General features: G+C 43.1%; 1 protein-coding gene across 5 annotated transcripts in view; it reads left to right on the top strand.

The window, feature by feature from the left end:
* The window catches only part of ITGA6 (integrin subunit alpha 6), a 56,242-nt gene that overhangs the window by 21,484 nt on the left and 18,324 nt on the right, over window positions 1–16,434 (top strand). For 4 of the 5 annotated variants that reach the window (XM_062604779.1, XM_062604780.1, XM_062604777.1 and 1 more), the window contains 4 exons: window positions 9,898–10,025; window positions 10,394–10,473; window positions 12,848–13,103; window positions 14,344–14,475. In XM_062604779.1, the coding sequence (XP_062460763.1) occupies window positions 10,405–10,473; window positions 12,848–13,103; window positions 14,344–14,475 (457 nt within the window). In that variant the 5' untranslated portion in view covers window positions 9,898–10,025; window positions 10,394–10,404. Of the gene's footprint in view, window positions 1–9,897; window positions 10,026–10,393; window positions 10,474–12,847; window positions 13,104–14,343; window positions 14,476–15,714; window positions 15,832–16,434 lie in introns of all 5 variants that reach the window. The other variant, XM_062604781.1, reaches the window with a different exon arrangement.

The following is a 16,434-nucleotide window of genomic DNA, read 5'->3' as shown; positions in this document are numbered from 1 at the left end:
TTGATAATTATGTAGGGTGGCCCCAGAACATTGCTGAAGAGGTAGGTTTCTTCTGTGCTCCCAGTCAAGCTCTATTCCTGCATGTAGTGGAAGAATACTTTAGTTGTCAGATTAAATCCAGCCCTAGTAATAGCTGCAATACTGTTTGCACAGCTTTCAGCCTACAGGAACATAGGGTGTTAAAAATACTTGGAAACAAATAATTCCATGTTCTGCTCAAGTGAGAGTGTTGGGAGTGGTGAAAGATGGAAAAAAATTACGTGTGAAGCATGTGTGCATGTGGAGGGGGAGCAGTGTATAGTGGAAGAGAATGCAGTGGGTTTCTTGGCATAGTCTCAAGTAGAAGTTATTTTGCAAACAGAAAAATGTTGTTAGGTTTTGCAAACTGGTTGACATTCTCAGTTTGTATATTCCTACTCCATAGGAAAATACAATTGCTTCTTCTTCCACAAGAAGTGTGTAATGGAGACGTTTATTGTGAATACATGCTTTATTTCTGTTGATTTGTTTCATCACTGTTTCAGTAGCTGCATGAAATATAAAGGCTCCTGAAATGTCCCAGCTGCATGGGCATTTGTATGACTTGGTTCTCCTACGAAAATACCTCATTGGAGGGATGTTTTTCCAAGTGATTTGAATGTGTTTTCAGTTAATTTGAAGGAGTGAGGGGCTATGTGTTAGTAAGTGTGCGCAGTAACACATCTGCTTTTGCCATTAAGTTCATGGCTCAAGGAAAAGTTCACTCAGACTGGGAATCCTGGTGTTTAAGCAGGACTGTATGGTTTGTTGTGGTTCAGCCGTGTTTGGCAGCTAAGCACCATGCAGCTGCTTGCTCCCCCCCACTCTGCCTGAGTGGGATGGGGAGATTGGAAAAAGGGAAAACCGACAGGTTGAGATCTGAACAGTTTTTAATAACTGGGGTGTGTGTGTGTGGGGAAGTAAAATACAGTATTTACAACAATAATAAAAATAACTGTAATGGAAAGGACATACTGTGCATGACGTGCTGTGGTATTGAATATCCCTTTGGCTAGTTCTGGTTAGGTGTCCTGTGTCTGCTCCCTCCCAGCTTCTTGTGCCTCTCCTCACTGGCAGAACATGGGAAACTCCTTGACTTTTGATAAGCGCTACTTAGCAACAACTAAAACATCAGTGTGTTATCACTGTTTTTCTCAGACTAAATGCAGAACAGCACTGCATCAGCTACCAAGAAATAAAATACCCCTGCCAAAACCAGGACACGGTTTTTGGACTAAAAGAATAATCTGAACTGTGCAAGTGACTTTCGGCTGTTGAGGTGTGTGTTTGCTGGCTGTTCGTGTACTTGTTCTCTGAAACATTCATTAGGGATTAGGTATCAAGAAGGTCCATGCCTTTCCTACATGTGGAGTTCTTCAACCTGCTCCCACAGGGTACCTCTCTGTGGTGCCATGGGCTGATGTTGGCAGCTGGGAGGGCACAGCTTATCTTGGAGTGCCAGTGTTGGTGTGGTGTGGGTGAGCTTCCCACTGGGGCTCTGACTGGTACATTCATTCTCAGCTGAATGTGATGAACTTTTCTCGTTCCGATGGTGAGTCCGCTGAAGTCGCAGTTTACCAGTTCGGTGGCATGTGCACTTAGCGTGGGAGGTTTCTACCTGTCTTGTTTTTCCCCCCACAATTCAGAGGGAGAAGGTGTTAAGTCTGGAAAAGGCGCAAGAGTCTCAGAGGTTTGATATATGGGTGAAGAAACTACAGCTTGGGTTAGTTTGGGGAGCAGTCGCTCTTCAGATACTGCAGGGCTGTGGGATTAGTTGCTGTAGCATGTTGTATTGCCCATTGATTCTACTGTGAAATGCTTGTCCCTCTTAGTGTACTTTTTTCATGCCTTTTAATGGTTTAATTATGGTTATAAATGAAACTGATGTTCTTCATTCAGTGAAGGAAAGAGAGGATGACATTTCAACACAAATATGTTTTGTGCTGAATTAAAACTGCTGCAGGTTTTTCTAAAATGGCTTTTGGCATGTTGATGAACAGCATATGCCTGTTATGGTTGTTACCTTTCTAATGAGTGATGGCTTCAAATACTGACTGAGAGCACTGCGCTTCCAGATTGCTTCACCTTTTTTTTTGGGGGGGGGAGGGAGAGGGAAGTCAGAGCAACTGTTCCCATATTTTCATTACTTCTGTTTGTACTCTAAAGCATGTACCTAGTAGGGATGTGATACCCCTTTCATTTTTCGTGACCATCAGATGGAGGCGGCATGTGTAGTGGGGTACAAAGACAAGCCCTGCAGATGTGAAGAAGTTTAAATTTGAATTCACAGGTTTTCTATGGCACAAACGGCCAGCAGCCCAGGTGCAGGAGACTGATTCCTGTTCCTGACTTCTGTCATGCACTTGCTTACTTGAGCCTTAGAGTGAGCATGTCCACAGAACACCGGTCACAGCAGTAACTCACAGCAGCGGGGATGGACAATTCATGCTTTCTGTGCTTGCAGGCAGCTGGGACTGTTGGGTCACCCCTGCTTTGTTGCAGCCACCCTGCCTCACTTGTCCTGCTGCTGCTGCTGAGACCTGCGCTTTAACCTTCAGTGGAGAGTAGTTGGGTTGTGCTTAAATGACTGGTGGGACTCACATGGTTTCAGTGAGCCCAATGCAGACAAGGTGCTGTGGGCAGGGGCTGGGCTGGAAGTGCAAGGGCCTCAGCTCCCAGATTTGTTTCTCGAAATGATGCATTTGTCACTTCTCCAGTTAAGCCCCATGTTAAATCCTGAAAGGGTTTCATGCAGTAACAGGCACTGCTGTGGTAGAAAATGTGAGTGAAAATCCTTTTAATGTTATTTCTTCATTCTCGGGTCTTTCCTTTACATCCAAAGCAAGCAGTGTATAGCTCGTAAGGCAGAAATTAAAACTGTACGTGTTATACAGGTTTCACGTGCTATTTGGCAGTGTGAAAAATGTGCGACGTGTCTCCTGGTTAAAGCCAGAGAGTGGTGCCTGAAATGGAAAACGTCATTCTGAAACACGAGTTTGGAGCAGACTGTACCATTTCTTGCAGGAAAAAAACGCTTTCTGCCAATGAGAATGAGATCTGCAAAACCTATTTCAAATCCATACAGGCTGGGCTCTAGACTGTGATGGGAAAGGGTTTGTTTTTACATGTGACTTTCTCAAAGTCAGTACGTGGCCTTTCTAGAGCAACAGGTATCTTTGTCATTCCAGTTTTGCTTTGTAGTAGCTTGCCCTAGTCCTTGTGCTGCTTTTGGCTTTTTTTTTTCCCAGCCTCTCTCATAATCCACTTCCCAAAAAGGCTGAATGAATAAGATAAAATCTGTCCTTCAAATGCCAAGCCTCTAGGCGACAGAGATTAATGGTGTACTTGGCCATGGCTTTGTACTGGTACTTGGAAAATACAGCTGTGGAGTAGCAGATTAGGAGAATCATCGGTCACTCAGAATAGCTGCTAACAACAGGCTGGTAGTGATGGGCATCTGTGTAGAAAGCATCACAAACAAGTTCCATGCTGACACAGTTACTGGCTGGATTTGGCTGGAAGAGGGTTGTTTTGGGGAAGCAGAGTCTGGTGGTCCAGCTCCAGTTCCTGACAGCAGCTCAAGTGCATGGAGAGACAGTCTTTCTTTGCTCATTAGTCCGTGGTGCTCCTGTCCTGTGACTTGTTTCTGTTGTAAGAAGCCAGATCTGGGCACAAAGCAGAGGTGGTGCCACCAGTATTCAAACACGGTGCCTGTCGTATTGACCAGCTTAGTTACATTTAAGTATTGTGGGGGTAGAGATGCTCCCATCCTCCCTGCTCGTCAAGTTTAAAACCTGTTGAGACCAAACCACTGCAGAGGACTGAAATTACAGCTCCCAGGAGGGCTCTAGATGTCCGTGCTGAGATCAGGGCTCTCTGCCTGCAGGCAGTAAACATTTGATAGTCAACTAGTGACTGTGCCTGGTGATTTGGTAGTAAAACTTATTCTAAATCTGAGTCAGTGGTAGTTACTGTAATTTCTTCATTTTGTTCAATCCAGTGAAACTCTTTGCAAACCAGTACCAGCAGTGTGAGAGGAAAAGGATGCAGCAGTTTATCTGTCTAGTCAGAAGGATGTTTCACAGCACTTAGCTTCATCACTTTCCAGATTTTCACGCTCCCTGGTGTGTATAGAGTCTGTCTGAAAACACAGTAAAGTGCCAAGTCTGCAGTGGCAGCACTGTTATCTGAGAACAGCAGCTTTAAACTGGACACTTGTGCTCAATGAAGGTTGCAAAATCGGGAATTACTTACACCACTGACTGTTTTGTTCTGCCTGTACATGGCAATGGCTAATGGTTTGTTACCCAGGAAACACTTCCAGTGATTTCTACTCCAGTCTGTTAAAGCTCAGAGCTGGCACTATTGGTGTGTTGCTGTTAAAGGATGGCAAAGATGTGCATTGTTTGGGGTAAAGGATACCATGGAAAAGGAAAGAATTTAAGGAATGAAGGAGGCTTCGGGAGATAGCATGAGCTCAGTGCACACTGTGGTATTTTTTGCATTTGTTTAAATCAGAATGTAATTTACTCAATGGAAGCCTCTTACTTTGATGAACAGCATTTGCTTTCAGAAAATGTTGAAGGTACTCTCCCTCCTCTGACTTGGTTTCTTTTGACTAAGTGTTTATTCCAAAACAGAACTGTAATGAACTGCTGCTGCTGTTTTCTTCTCTGAAGTAGGTTGTGAAAATCCTGTGTTGCTGTAGACAGTTCCAAGATGGAAGTGAGAAAAAGAATTTCACTGCAGAGGGGGGGAATACTTCCAGGAGCTTGGAGGCTTTCTGGGTTTCCTTTGATATGGTTTTCCCATCTTAACTGCAACATTCCTCTTGGAAGCAACTAGGGTAGTTTCATGAGCAGTGTTGGAGGGAGTTCAGATGGCTGTGAGCTCCCTGCTTCCATTAGCTGAGAAGGAGCCGCAGCCACCTATTGAACTTCTCAAAGAGTTACCATGGAAGGCAAGGAGGGTTTTAAAACCTGCACCCCACTGCTCAATATTTTGCAAAAAATGGGAAGCCATTTCTGTTGTATTTTGCTTTGGATTTTAATAACTCTTTAGGGCTACTTTTGATTATATTAACTTAGAGCCTTCTTGATTGTTCACCCACCTGATCTTACTGAATACTGGTCAACAGCAGTCGACAGACTGAGGCCTGCCTGCCTGGGCGGTGAGTTCCCACCTCCTTCCACTTCCTGAAAACTATAAAGAGTGTTCTCTCCATGCAGTTATCCACAGGGCTGGTCAGCTCTAGGTGAAGTCAGCAAGATGTCCGAATGCCTTTTCTGGGGCTTCAGTGGTGTTCATCATAACTGATGAAATGGAGTTTTTTGTTGTCTCGGCTGTTTTGGTCACGGGTGGTGTAATACTGCAGCGGTGTAGCTGGGATCTCCTGCATCTGTGCAATGCAGGCACCATCCACCTGAGCCAAAACTGGGTCTCACTGTGGTCATTTAGTTAAATTGTCAATACATGGCAATCCTGGAGCTCTGATCCTATAGGATTATCTCAGGTTTGGCCATGAATCTGGGGTTGTAAGGGAGTAAATCTGTCCCTGGAAGCCGAGTGGGACATCAGTCATTATCATGTATTTCCAAGAAGTAGTTAAGAGAAAGCAATAATTTATCTCTTAACCAACAGAGCAACAGGACTGATGCATTTGTTTGAAATTGGAATTCTAGTTTGAAATTGGAAGGCGCATGTTCAGTTACGGGATATAGCTGGAGCCAAAGAGCATTGGGGTTTTATGCCAGGATATGAGAGAATTCTGATGTTTTTTCCCAACATTATGACTTGATAGACACCTCTTGTAATCTACAGAAATGTAGCGTAATGCACTATTAACAGAAGTTAATGTAACACCTGTGCAGTCTGATTGGCTCAGGGAAAACCTCATCAATTTATAGTACATATTTAAGCAAGATGAATGGGGAAATCAGGATTCAAGTATCACAAAGCACCTGATTTGTACATGAGGAACAGTAATATTTTTTTTGTCTGACATTTAGCTCATGTTAAACATTCGATACTAAATCATCATAAATCATGGATAGCTAAGGCTCCATCAGGAACAGATGCTCAGGCATGTTTGTGTTCTGTATGCTGTATAGCTGAGCTTCTGTTTCTGTGCAGTAACAAGGCAAACCTGCCATGGGATAGAAGGTCAGTAAAATGTCCGTATGTTGGAGTCTCTGGGGTTTAATCTCTGACTCTGCAGTCTTGACATTGGGGCATTATTTTGGTATCTAAATATGGATTCTGGAGCCTCACTTGGGCATTCAGACCTGCATTGACAGTAGTGACTGTAGCCCTTGTACACCTTCAGGAGGAAGGCTCAGTGAATAAAATGAGTCATGCTGTGATCATGGGTGGAGAGAAATGAAGAATTTGCTTTTGTCAGTTGTTGTTTGCAGAGGAAGTTTTTGGGTTTTATGTCAGTGTTTCACCTGCTGATACAAGGAGATAGAGATAGCCAGGAGAGCACCTCTCTAGCCCCCCCCCCCGGTTCCTTCTTTTGCAGAAAGAGGTTTTGCTTGCCACTGTGAAAGCTAAAGTGGAACATGCAGAAAAAACCTGACCCGCTTTTGGCATAATGAGCTCCAACTTGACTGAACTTCTTCTATTAAAATGCAGCCAAGTAAGTAGCCGTACAGTAATGACTGGAATGTGTCCTCAGTATGGAAGGACTCCGTTGAGCACGTCGCACAGCTCGGTACAGGCTGATCCGTTTGGACTGCTGCAGTCATGCTGAAATTCACCCTGGTGCACGGTCTGTGTCATACTTCCTTAGTTAGGTGCACGCTTTCATTTGGCTTCTCTAATAGAATTCTGATTTTTCAGACGTACCTCTTGAGCAGTGGGCAGTGAGACCAGCAGCTCTGTTGGTCACAAGTCGCAGCGTGCTTGGCACGCATGACGTGTTTCACTTCATTTATTCAGCCAGAGACTAGATGCACAGGCTTAAGTCCCTAATAATGGTGATGATCCTCATAAACATTTATAATCCTCATCGTCTTTAACTTGCCTTGCAGAACCTGGAAGCAAAAGTTTAATCTTTGCTGTGGTCTTTAGGGCAGACAAGTAGTGAAAAAGTACAGAGTAGTTACGCCACTTTTTAATGGGTCTTTTCTCTACTGCTTGAAAATACATTTTGGGATTTACCATGGTGTCTGCATGAACTGATCTAACCCTTTGCAAGCACCTGCTCATGGTGTGTGCTAGTGTGTGTGTATCGTGAACTGTGTTGTGAGTAAGGACTTGCAGCGATGCATCTGACAGGACTCAAGGCTTTTGTGTTTGATGAGCCTTGAAGACAAGTGCCAGGCTTCCTGACACAAGTTATTTGAGGGCTTTAAACCAGTCTGCTTAAATACTTCATTTACAGTGGAAAATAACTTGCGCAAGATACTGTTAGGGGGCATGAGCACTGGGAGGGATGTAAGGATGCCTGTTCCCTTTGAGGTCATGTTGGATTGACACTTTCTTTTCTTTAAAGAAGCATTTTTCATTTATTGATCTCATCAGGTGCCTGTTTGAGATGCCATAGAAAGTTTGGGGCATCTTATGGCGGGTGGTCCATCTTTCCACTCCGTCTTCTGTTGGCTGCACTGTTTCTTCCCTGATGCTTCCATAGGTGTCCCCTCTGGCTGAATTGCCATCAAAATCACGGTATATTATAGAAGGTCATATTTCAGTTGATCTGGCACCACTGCTGTCAATAGTATGCAGATGGGTGGATTAAACCAGATTAAGTGTGTCAATTCCAGAAGCCTTAGTTGTGTTCACAGTGTTGAAACAGAGGTTTCTGATCCGATTTCTGTAAGTGAAATTCAAGAAATGATTTTTACCACCAAACTTTGAATGAAAAGGTAGAAATAATAAAAATCTTATTAAGTTGGGAAATCAGTGCCTCTACTTTCTTAAATTCATGGTTGTTAATATAAAACGTATATGCGCAAATCTCGTGTCGGTTGTTAATATAAAAAAAGAAAAAATATATATAAAAAAATCTCATGCGTCTTTCCCTGGGGCATAACAGAATTGAGAAGAAAATGTGTCTATTCCCACATCAGGACTAGCTCAGAAACAGATGCTTTGCGAAAGAGTCACTGTAGGAGATTACAGTTAGAGGCACTGTTGCCAAAATTAGAAATGGAGTTATTAAATGGCCTTTCTGAAAGCGTGGTTGTTGTTTGGGTTACAAACTCCTGTGAGGACTGCTTCATTTCTGAAGAAACCTTTGAAAAGGATGCCAGGAGTATGTAGGGGGAAAAGAAGGAAACACTTTAAACCAGAACCCACCCACACGGTGTGTCCTGATTTCATGTGTGTACCAGGCAAAAGTGAGGGTCTTACCTGAAGGTTTCACCATGCAGGGGTTTACCTTCACAAGGGCAAATTATGGATTGTGGGAGCATTTATTTCTATGAAAGTGGTGAACACTTGGCTAATGTAACTTTCTGTTTATAAAAAAAGTGTTTTCTCATGAGACATTAGTTGAATTTTGTCTCATTATTCAGTGACACTGAATAACAATGTCATTGTTAATAACAAATTATGTACTGATCATAACTGATTCAGTCTTAACTGTTAGATATGAATAAAAGTGAGTCTTGTTCTTAGTAAGAAAAGCAGTCTGAGGGACAGCACTGTGCTATAAAGCATGCAGAAAAGCTTTTCTCTCAAGCAAAACTCTGTAACTGAAGCTTAAAGAGGGTCAGAGTTCATTTTTGAGCCTTGTGGATCCAGCTATAGTCCCAGATTGTCCCTCCTTGACAGGGTAATGTCAGGCATCTCTTCTGTCAGATGTTTTGTACCAAGGACAGGAAGCACATGGAGTCCGGTATATCCATCCATCATGCCTACTGTGTTGCACCGATCCACATGCTGTTCTCATCCTTGTTGTTTCAGCTGAGGGTGATGTTTCTTGTTTCTTCACAAACTGTTGCATGCTGGTTGTTATTCATTTCAGTTATCTGCTTGAGGGGCAGCTGTGCTTTGTGTGTGTCACTTCAAAAAAACATGGGCAATGTAGGATTTTTTTTTGGCTGAAACCCCTTATTTTTCAAGTAAATGTGTCTACTGGTGATTTTGTGATAATGCTCGTGGGGGATGACGCTCAGGGGGATGCAGGAAAACAATTTGCTTTATTCAGTTTTTAAAATAAGAACCTTCCCATTTGATTAACAGAAACAGTGTCTATGGAGGGCTTGTTAGAGTGGCCTTTTTATAGGAGAAATAAGTCCTTTGTGGGAATGGCCTGTTCTTGATGAGATGTTTGTTGAAGTACATTTTCAGCTTCAAAATGGAGTATCTGGCCAAAGGAGTGAAGAGGGGGAGTGCATGTGTGTACAGAGCCAGTTCAGTGAGCCCTTGCTTGGGCCAGGAGGGATCTTGCTTTGCATGATGATACTAAAGTGCCTGTAAATTCAGCCAAACAGTGGCACAGGACTGGTGTAAACTTAGGAGACAGCCTGAAAGCAGTTGTATTCACTGTGTTGGGGGGCTGTGGTCATTTAAGTAACAATACTTCCCCCCCCCTTACCAGCAGGTACTATAAAGGCAGAAGTCACCCCACTGGACAACCTGACAGGAGGATGGTTTCCACACAACTACTTTTATACAGTTCTGATCAACTGCTCCCAGTGAACATTGTCACAGTAACAGCAGTAATAACAACACATCCACTGCTTTGCAGGTCCAGTAATCACACAACTGTTAGTTTCTGCTTTACAGGCCTCCTTATTTTTGTTTCAGGAACCGTGCTGTGATGTAGCTTTTGATCCATGTTCACATGTTTGCATGTCAAACCTCTGGCAACCTGGTGAAAAGAATATTCCCTTCAGCAGATCCATTGAAGTTATTTCTCTTTCCCTGCAGATTGCTGGTTGGAGCTCCTCGGGAAAAGGCCTTTCCAGCCCAACAGGCCAACAGAACCGGAGGGTTGTACAGCTGTGACATCGCATCTCCAAATGCACGTTGCACTCGTGTCATATTTGATGAGGAGAGTAAGTTCTTTAGTTGTATAATTCCTCTTGCCTGATGTGGTCCTTTCCAAAGGCATCAGTTGTTTTGATGGATTTATATGTAAGATTTTTTGGATCAGAATAAGTTGTAGCTTAACTGCTAAGATAGTAGTATGAGATGCTTAATTCTGGGTAGATTTGGATGTTCTTACTCTTTCATAAATGGATGTGGCATGAAGTGATAAGCTAGAAGTGTTTAACAAAACTGGATGTTGTCTGTGATAAACTGTACGGACACTGCCACCTGCAGGCTGTCCCGTGTACTGTAGGAAAGGCCTGTTGAAAGAAACAAAAAGGAAAATAAAGTATTTAACTGTTAATATCTGGCACTGTGTTATGAAATTCTGCAGCTGATCCGAAGATGGAGAGTAAAGAAGACCAGTGGATGGGTGTAACTGTTCAAAGTCAAGGGCCAGGAGGAAATGTGGTGGTAAGTCTGAAGGTCTAACTTAGAAAACCATTCTTAGTCTTCAGTAAATGTTGTGAATAGGCTGTGTTCCTGTACAGATTTCTGAAAGGCAACTTCCCACTGTTTGCTCCTGTGATTTCTTCTAAGGAAGGACTTGTGTGTCTCCCTAGCACAGTGTCCTGGGTTCAGCAGTAGCAGTCATTTTTCCCCTTCTTGGTAGCTGGTGCAGTGCAGTGTTTTGACTTTCAGCTTGGGAACAGAGCTGATAACAATGATGTTTTGGTTTGGCCAAGGACTTTGTGAGCCTTGTGCTCTGCCAGGGAGGAGGGGAAGCCAGGAGGAAGCAGAGACAGGACACCTGACCCAAACTGACCAAAGAGGTATTCCATACCACAGCACGTCATGCCCAGGATGTAACTGGGAGTTAGCCAGAAGGGCTGGGAGACTGCAGGGTTGGAGGAGGTATCGGTCGGAGCTTGGTTGGGTTGGGGGGGGGTTATCAGTCGGCTGGTGGTGAGGTGTTGTGTTCTCTTCCCTTGTTATTTCCTTTATCATTATTATTATTGGTGGTAGCAGTAGTGATTTGTGTTATACCTTAGTTACTAAACTGTTCTTATCTCAACCCGTGGGAGCTGCATTCTTTTTGATTCTCCTCTCCGTCCTTCTGGGAGTAGGGGGAGGGCAAGAAGCGGGGAAGTGAGTGAACAAGCTGTCTGGCTGGGTTTAAACCACCACACACAGTAAGACACTTGAGGCTGTAAAATCTTTAAGTTATTTTTCTAACTGTGAGTTAGCCTTTCTTTATAACCTTTGTAGCAGCCTAGGGTGGGCAGTGCATTTTCAGAGTGTCCACTTACGGTTTTATTTTTGTGATATGTACCTTGTTTCTTTCAAATGCCACTCGGTACAGAAATAGTGAGAAATAGTGTGATGAGGTTGTAAAAGTAGCAGGATGTCCTCTGCCTTTTTTTTAGGATGATCAGCCTCAGTTTAGCTTTCACCAGGAAATTTGAGTTGCTCCTGTGAATTAGTAAGTCCATTGCACTGCAGTAAAACCACTTGCTGGTCTTTATTTTATACATTACAGAGAGATTTTATACAATACAGAGAGAAAAAGCTTTCAGGAGTTACCAGAGAATGTTACTTTCTTAGCTCATTCTCAGTTAAATAAACCTCTCCTGGTGCTGTAGGATACTGGCTACATCATGACATGGTGTGCAGTGAGGCTTCCCCATCTAATTATGTTCTTGCAGGTTAATATCTGCAAGATACTTGCTTCCCAAACTGGAGGCAAACCACTTCAGGGTGTGAATCTGGAGTCCTTTAATGACAGAGGCAGAAATAACTTGCCTCAGTCTGCTTCAGAACCCAAAGAGAGAGGAGAGCAGACAGTCTCCTGCTCATTGAATAATTAATCATCAACTAATGCTGTCTTTGTAAGTGATAAGTGGGAAATGTACTTACTAGATGAGGTGTGGGCAGCCTGAAGGTCACTGTGCAGCAGGGCAGTACTGCAGTGCTCTGGGAACAGAGCAGCTGGACACTTGCTTAATATTTAAGCCTTAACAGGAAATGGAGAAAAGGTGCATCAGCTGAGAAACCTTGTTTGCTTCTGCTTTTCACACACCTACTGAATCTGGTTCTGCAACAAACACTGCTGGCAAAGGGGTTAGATTGTTCCATCTCTTCTTACAATGGTTTGGTGTTTACACCACTTAACCCGGGGCTATTCATCCTCTGTGCTAAATATTTGATTAGTATTATGTTCCCAGGTGAATAGCCTAAAAGGTTAAGGAACAAGTTGTACTTAGTGCTGCTGCTGTCCCAGTGACAGTTATTCTGTAAGTGGAACAGCCAACATGGGAAATAGGAACAACTTCCCTCCCTTTCATTGGAAGAGCTTTCAGCCTCTGCTTTAGGGCAGTTTCCTGGCAGGGTTGTGTTCTAGGTAGTCTCGGGTAGATGGTAGTTAAACCGGCTTCTCATGTTCTGCACAAGCGTGTACGTCGTTTAACTCTGCCAGCTATGGGGAAACAGACACTTCTTCCCTTATGAGAGACAGTGGTTCCCTCCTCACTTCTTGAAGGAGAGGTATTAGGTATCAGGGAAGGCTTTACGGCTAAACCTCTGAGGTCCCACAGGGAAGAGGGATTTGACCATGTGGCCTTACTTATCCATGAAGCTGGTTGCTCTGGCTTGTATCCACAGATGCCCAACTTTTCCCATACATTGCCCATAGGGAACAGTGAGCTCTCTGCATTGCAACATGGATGTGTCTACAAGATGACTTGCAGCACTGCTAGCATGAAGTGTTGCTAAAGGAGTCCAGCCTTCTTTTGATGACTTGCATACAGACATACAGAAAGCATCACTTGTTATTTCTTCTGTCTTGCAGACATGTGCACATCGCTATGAGAAGAGACAGTATGTAAACACTGTGCAGGAAACCCGGGATATCATTGGAAGGTGCTATGTGCTGAGCCAGGATCTCACTATTAAAGATGATATGGATAATGGAGTTTGGAGTTTCTGTGATGGTCGTTTAAGAGGCCATGAGAAGTTTGGTTCCTGTCAGCAAGGTGTTGCTGCTACTTTTACTAGAGACTATCATTATATTGTGTTTGGTGCCCCAGGCACTTACAACTGGAAAGGTATGAGCTGGCTTCCTTCCTGCCTATCCTTCCCATTTCCTTGCTCACAAGGGTTGCACCCTCAGTTTTCTTTTTTTTTTTTGGAGGGGGGAGGGGATAACAGGAGTCTAATGATTTTATCCCGTTTTCACAAAAAGTATGCTTCTGTATCACAAGTATTTACTGATATTCCTTTCAATGTATTTATCCTGCAGTGTTCTCCATTTTGTTCTTTGTGACGTCTGTAGAAAATAGGACTTCCCAAAGTAGATACTGGAAGATTGCAGGAAGATAACTGAATAGAGCCATACTACATGTATTCATATCTGAATCCATGGATAATCTGTCTGATTAAGAGCCAAGTACTCTCTATCATCTAGGAGATGAAGGGGGAAAATAACCGTGGTTTTTCTGTTAGTTTATATTGAGAAGCATCGAAACGGCCAGCTCTGTCTGAAAGTGATTTTTCCCGTCACACTTCATTAGACAAACAGCTGTAAATATTTCCCTCTTTAGAACATCTGATCCTTGAACCATTACATTTTTCCCTCGTACACCTGCGCCTGCTCTGTGAACCGTGCAAAATCTTTGAGTTAAGCTCTGGCATAAGGTGTACTTTAGTGAAAACTTAATCTTCCCCGTATCTGTCAACAAAACCTGACCAAGCTGAAACAGCATATTGAGTTCACACGCTGCTTGGCTTCAATTGCAGAGCAGTGCTATGACAGTCTGTCAGTCATAGGAGTACTCTTATGTATCATGGAAAACATGTTTGTGCTTGCCAAAATGTTAAATATGCCCCTGATAAAAGGGGAGCACATATTCTATCAAGCAGTAGCTCTTTTCCCCATAAGTAATGTTTTCTGAATACATCACCAGTGATTGTCATGGCTGAGCAGTCATTTTTAGTTATTTCTTTCTTTAATTCCTGTGTATTTACCTCCCTTTTAAGAGAGACTTTATGAGGTTAAGAACTGTGGGATGGGGGTGCTTCCTCACCATGTTGGTGCCGTGTGTTTGCTGAGAATTTCCATGTTTTCCAGATATTGCTTGGCCTCTCTGGAGAGCAGCCTGAGTGGCACACAGATAGACCACAGAAATTCATTGCCTTTTGAAAACACTGTCACCCAGTGCATTTTGTCCCATTTAAACAGCTGTCACCATCTCATTCATTGTAATTAATGTTATTTGGGAACCACTTATCTGTTATTTTTCTCCTTTACCATTCATTTGCTTTTATTTTATCATTTCATCTCCCCAGGGGTGGTTCGTGCAGAGCAAAAGAATCAGACATTTTATGATCTGGGTATCTTTGATGATGGGCCTTACGAAGTTGGTGATGAGAGCCGCCAAGATAAGAATCTAGTTCCTGTTCCAGCTAACAGTTACTTAGGTAGGACTAAGTCCATATGGTGAATCTCTTTAGGCATAAGTGTTAATTTATGATCCCAGCCCGGTGTGATGATGTGAAATGGGAACAGAAAACACTTCATTTGCGGACCCTGTAAAGTGTTAACCGTTTTGGCTAATTCACGTCTCCCTCTACGCTCATGGGCCAGTTTTAAGTGTAAGGTGGTGTTCTGCTGAGGAACCTAGAAGAGCTGCGAATGTAATGAGACCTTTAAGAGCTGTGGTGAGGACCTACAGATTTCAGGGAGCGATTATAATCGCTCTGATGGTTAAGTACAGTGTATGATCTGTAGTCCTGAGTCACAAGGTCTTTGCCATGTGGTATCAGAGGTTTATAAAAATACGAGTTTCTGGGTATAAGTGTCAAGACAGCAGCTTCTGCACTCCTGGTAAGTGAGTGCACTGTTTTCTTAAAGGTTTTAAATCTCCAGTGGCCTGCTTACAAGTCTTTATAACACCATAATATGAGTAGTGTTTGTGTTTAAAGTGTGTGTGTGTTGCAGGACATGAGTCTCTTGCACCTTATGCATGCATGAAAGCAGCAATATGCCCTTAGGCCAGTGGACGTCACTGTACACCAGTGAGGTACTTTGGTGCAGAGAAAAGGCTGCGCTGCATTTTTGGAAAGGTCTCGAGCGTGAAGGGCCTTTCTGTTCTGGTGCAGGTTTCCATGGTGTTCTGACCCACTGCTTTTGCATTTGCAGCAAGAACAGTTTTGGCAACTTGAGAATGGAATTTCTGTGCGAGTGGGGGAAACCGAACAGGTGGGAAGGGCATCACTCACCCAAAAAGTAGAAGCAAGTCAGGAGAAGAGCCAGCTTAGAGCTATGTATCTCTTAGAAGACATAGAACATAAACTTCCATTAAGTATCAGTAGTAATTACTGGGTGTAAAAAAAAAATTAAACTCATAAGAGCTTATGTTAGAAAGACAAGCTGCCAGCCTCTGCTGGTGAAACAGCAATTGGTGCAGTGAGGATGCTGCGGAGGTGTCTTTTGCTGTGAACAGAGCAATCCGGACTTCTTGTAGTTTCCTAACAAACGCATTTACCTCCTACATGTAAATGCTGCCTTTGATGTGTCATAATCAAACCCACTTCCAGGCAAGCCTGCTGTGCACTGGCATTGCTGTTCCTTCTGTTTAGACAGTAAATAAACACGGTTATAGCTGCTTTGCTTAACTGCTGTTCTTTTTCTCTTCAATCTTTCACTCGTGTGTACAGGTCTTCTGTTTTTGACAGCTGTATCTGATACTCATCCAGATCAGTTTGTATACAAAACACTGCCTCCCAGCACACAGGTGGACAACTCGGTGGATGTTATGATGAATAGCTACTTAGGTTTGTGACCACCTGAGGTGGCAGCATCTGGTCAGACATAATCTCCAGACCTGTGACATGATCCTTTCCCCTCCATCCCCTCCTCATCTCAAATACATTGCAAGTAAAGCATGTAAACGTTGGGATTCAGATGAAGAGGAGCTTGCAAAATAACATGGCTTCAGAGAAACACTGATTTGTCATGCATTTCTCCAAACCTCTCATCCCTCCCCCAGATGGGACTCCCTGAATTCTTCTGAAACTGCCTCGTTGTGCACTGCTGTAATTGAGAATTTTCATGGTAGTGGTGAAGTGTTTCAGAAGGGAGATTTCTATCTGCTGGCTGGTATCTTCCTTCCTTGCAATGCGCATCACTTGCTACTTTGGCTTTTATTGGATATGTTGGCTTATGCAGTGTGTTCTTTTATCAGTTTTGATACATTTAAAAACGCATTGACTTCTATAAAGAAGATGTAGAACTAAATCATTTGAATGTGTCCTTTAGGGCTGCTTATATCAAAATTGCCCATTTCACCATTACTGTGTAAGCTGATTCTCAAATACTGTGTACATCCTTCATGTGAGGTACTGTGCTTGTGTATTACATTGTGCATGTTTGCAGCA

This window comes from Pezoporus occidentalis, unplaced genomic scaffold (assembly GCF_034315485.1).
Source record: "Pezoporus occidentalis ecotype Australia unplaced genomic scaffold, CSIRO_AGI_Poc_V1 ctg88, whole genome shotgun sequence".
Taxonomy (NCBI): domain Eukaryota; kingdom Metazoa; phylum Chordata; class Aves; order Psittaciformes; family Psittacidae; genus Pezoporus; species Pezoporus occidentalis.
This window is presented reverse-complemented; position numbering and strand designations above follow the sequence as displayed.